The 3758-nt window shown below is 45.1% G+C and overlaps 2 protein-coding genes across 2 annotated transcripts; one reads left to right on the top strand and one right to left on the bottom strand.

Moving 5' to 3' along the window:
* Window positions 1–485: 485 nt before the first annotated feature.
* Window positions 486–792, bottom strand: LACBIDRAFT_298371 (uncharacterized protein; the record flags this gene model as incomplete). Its single annotated transcript, XM_001890667.1, has 2 exons — window positions 486–707; window positions 760–792. 2 exons carry the CDS (start codon window positions 790–792, stop codon window positions 486–488), a joined length of 255 nt encoding a protein of 84 aa, XP_001890702.1.
* Window positions 793–1349: 557 nt separating this feature from the next.
* LACBIDRAFT_335777 (uncharacterized protein) lies at window positions 1350–3048 on the top strand (the record flags this gene model as incomplete). The annotated part of the gene is made up of 7 exons (XM_001890675.1): window positions 1350–1383; window positions 1669–1923; window positions 2216–2381; window positions 2441–2509; window positions 2584–2603; window positions 2786–2793; window positions 2938–3048. The coding sequence occupies 7 exons, from the start codon at window positions 1350–1352 to the stop codon at window positions 3046–3048; spliced, it is 663 nt and encodes a 220-aa protein (XP_001890710.1).
* Between the last annotated feature and the right edge of the window lie 710 nt (window positions 3049–3758).

Genomic DNA, 3758 nt, shown 5'->3' with positions numbered 1-3758 from the left:
CGTATCTGCACGTTTTCTGGGCACTTTGGTAGCCATCAATACATTTCCATTTTTATTAGTGGGCTTTGCTTGTCCACGACTGTACTGTTTATCGGACTGGTGATGAGAAACTAGGAACAAACAAGAAAAGAACACATCATCCTGCAGATCATGCTGCGGAGCAAGTTATGATCGGCTCGAAGCTGCCGACATCCGTGATTTGGGCTAAAGTTGGAACGCACCTCAGACATCGCAAGACTTCCATCCGTTAAGCCAGGCTTGATAAGTGCCTCAGCCAGTGTTCTTCTCTGCATTGAGAGAGTCGGAGAGGATGAGTTGGGCTTGTGTAGTGCGCTCGGCATTCTTGGTTTTAGCATTGTTGAAGATCGGCTTCTGCAGTTTTCGTAGATTTGACGGGTGGTGAGCGGCTGCAATGGGAAGTGGAGGTGGGGGTGCCACCTAAGACGAAGAGAGGTTTAAGGTTAGAACTGACCCTGTCGTTTTCGCTAAAACTCGTCATCTGGATAGAATCTGATGACAGCCGGGTACATGGTGTCATCAATTTCGGGGGTGGCCATTTCAAGGAGGGCATGGAGGACTTTGAGACCTTCTTCGCCACTCCAGGATGAATTCGCCAAATCGTTGAACTTCGAGTCCGATAAGGAGACCAACTTTTGCGTCGAGTCGTATCGTGACGTTCCTTCGCCAGCATGCGAATTGAGATTGTGCTGTCAAAAGATACCGTCAATAGGATGAGGCAACGGCAAGACAATAACTCACGCGCAATGATTTTAGGTCACCTTGTCGTCGCATGAGAAGTGACGCGTTTCGAAGTGTCATACGTCTCCCCCCGTCTCACACATGTGATGTGCTGGCAATCACCGGCACTCCATATATGGCAATATTATGACTTAGGGCAATGTGCCATTGCCCTAAGTCGTGCTCGAGAACGCGCTACTGCGCGTTCTCGAGCACCTAACCTACCCTAACTATTTAACCACCTAACCTGACTTAGGGCAATGTGCCGTTGCCCTAAGTCGGCTCGAGAGCGCGCTACTGCACGTTCTCGAGCATATAAACTACCCTAACCACCTAACCATCTAACCACCTAACCTAACTAACCACCTAACCTAACTACCTAACCACCTAACCTAACCGAGAATGCGCTACCGTGTGGGGAGGAAAATATCCCCAACCCTAACCATTAACCGAACCACCTAACCTAACTGAGAACGCGCTACCGTGCGGGGAGAAAAACAACCCCAACCCTAACAACTAACCTAACCTCCTAACTTAACCAAAAACACGAACGCGCTACCGTGCGGAGAGAAAAATATCCTGTAAAGTAATTGTTTTAAGTAGAAAAAAAAATGGAGGAAGCAGAATTGAACCCTGAACACTTTGGTAAGCACCAAGTAACCTGCACAAATAACCACTACACCAAACCGGCATATATTTCTACTGTTCGTTATGTACTATATCCTCCCCCAAATGATCAACTTTCCTTATAAGGAAAGTGAGACGGGGGAGAGCTGCGACAGTTCGCGTTTCGGAACCACAAATGTCGAGTTGACTGGAACTTGGCCAAGAGATCAATGTAGATCGACGGCTGACTGAGAAAGAGAGCCTTGGTGGAATCATCAGACGGCTTTAAACAGGAAGGGCGTTTGAGGCGAACCTACCATACAGTTGAAGAGCCCCTCAACAGCACATGCGTGGAAACAGATAACAAAGGCGTACAAACCTATCCAGAAGAGATTAGACAAAGGGTGTTGGCAGAAAAAGAAGCGTACTTTTCACCGGAACATTCTTCTAGCAGAGACTTACGAACCACAACGTCCATCCACCACCAAGCAGTCGCCAAACTTTCAACCTCAGTTATTGATTCCTTCGCTTTTGCTTTCCCACCGCTAGCACACAGAGAGGGTTTCAACGAAGGATACAGTGAGTGATACCTTGAGGTCTCAAAATACTTTGACAAAGACGTCCGAAACGCCACTGTTTCCGAAGGTTGCGAACACGGATACATCGGTAGAATCTAGTGACCTACGCATGTCAAGAACTAAACCACACTACCAAAAAGCATTTAAACTCACAGTCTTGGCACCATCTCGCCCACCCTCTAGCTTTCCGACCAAAAAATAACAGATGTCCTCCATGAGCTTCGTCCGGTCTCGCAAGCCCCGCCCACGCGGGTTGAAGACATTGTGATCGTACTCTGGCTTGTTCGCATCAGGGTACTCAAGTACTCAAGGATGTGGAGGTGAACTAGGAGAATCAGAGGAAGAGGCAGATATGATCGATATCGACATAAAAAGATTATTTTTATTATTTTCTTATGCCACTGACCAATCCTTACTTCTTACACTCAAAACTAAGGGACATGCGTCGGCGCGCATGTGGTATGTACAACGACTTTTTACATGTCGGTACTAAATGAACGCATCTTTGCTTGCATTAGCTTATCTTCAACGACACCCGCATCCCAACCGCATCCTCAATTGGACAAGGGAAATGCTTGGGAAATGCGGTGAGACAACAGCGAGGTCGATTTTCTGTCGATTCTCTTTGAAAGTAAAAACGGCTCAATCCTGTTTATAACAGCTTGTCGCCGAAGCTTATAGGTTTGCTTATTGTTATGCTCTATACAGCTGCACCATTCCATGCGTCGATTGTATCGGATGCCATCGCAGACGGGGCCTTCGGGGCACTGTCGTGCCTAAATATCTAGCAGGTTGTAAAGCGATCACTACCATTCTTCCCTGACTATCCACTCTGGGGAGCACATCTTGTGTATGGTACCCAGTGTGCAATGTAAGTACTTCAAACATAAGTGAACCTTTATCACCCATATTCCACTGAAAGCTTCTCAGTGGCGGTTGCAGTGATGGCTCTATACGATCACTGTAAAATTCTTCGTAAACTTCATAAATCACTCGTTTACTCACTATTTGCTAGTCTCCCGTAGGCAACTCCTATGATGAGGGTGATGACAGTCGATCTCCCTCATATGGAACTATTTGCAACGTCAGTTACCACAATCGTCAATTCGTCTTGGCCAAACACTGATCTTACCAATGCATCCGAGGATATAAGGCTATATGGTATGGCATCTGAATTTATTGCTAAGTCCATCATGAAAATTCTTTTCACCATCGTAAGGTAGACGACAACCATACACAACCAACCCTCTGTGACGTGACATAACACTCCTTTTTTGGCAAACAGAAATGAGAAAGTCGAAGAAAAGGCCATAACAATTCTGTGCATAAAGTTAGGCAAAATCAATGACCATAGAACTATTAGAATTAGTGCTCTAAAGATATATACAAATTTATAAAGTAGGAGAATGAAAATTGGGGGAGGAGATACAAAAATACTATGGTAGGTTCCTGAAGCTCAGATTGACCATCAAAAGCCTTCGTCGCATCGAAGTTTCAATCCAAAATTGACTATAATGAATTCCTAAAGGTTTCATATCTTGCGGGGGTTGTTGTTCTCTGATATTTGTTAGTTAAGACGCGTCCTTGAGTAATTGAACACCCAGAAATAGAATCCCTCATTCTCCTTTGCAGTTTTAGCTTTTTGTTGTTTTATCACCTCTATGTAAGTTCTATGCTCTGGACTGGAGGTAATTGCTTCGCTTAGGCATGGTTCTGGCCTAATGAAGAGGATTTGCGTGTGTGCCTTCAAATTGACGCGTCGTGAAGTATTTTTGTTTCTTTTCCCTCAAATTTCGTTTTACTGCTTTAATTTTTTTTGTACTCCATGAAATCTGC

The sequence above is a fragment of the Laccaria bicolor genome, genomic scaffold, assembly GCF_000143565.1.
Source record: "Laccaria bicolor S238N-H82 LACBIscaffold_148 genomic scaffold, whole genome shotgun sequence".
In the NCBI taxonomy this organism is placed as follows: domain Eukaryota; kingdom Fungi; phylum Basidiomycota; class Agaricomycetes; order Agaricales; family Hydnangiaceae; genus Laccaria; species Laccaria bicolor.
This window is presented reverse-complemented; position numbering and strand designations above follow the sequence as displayed.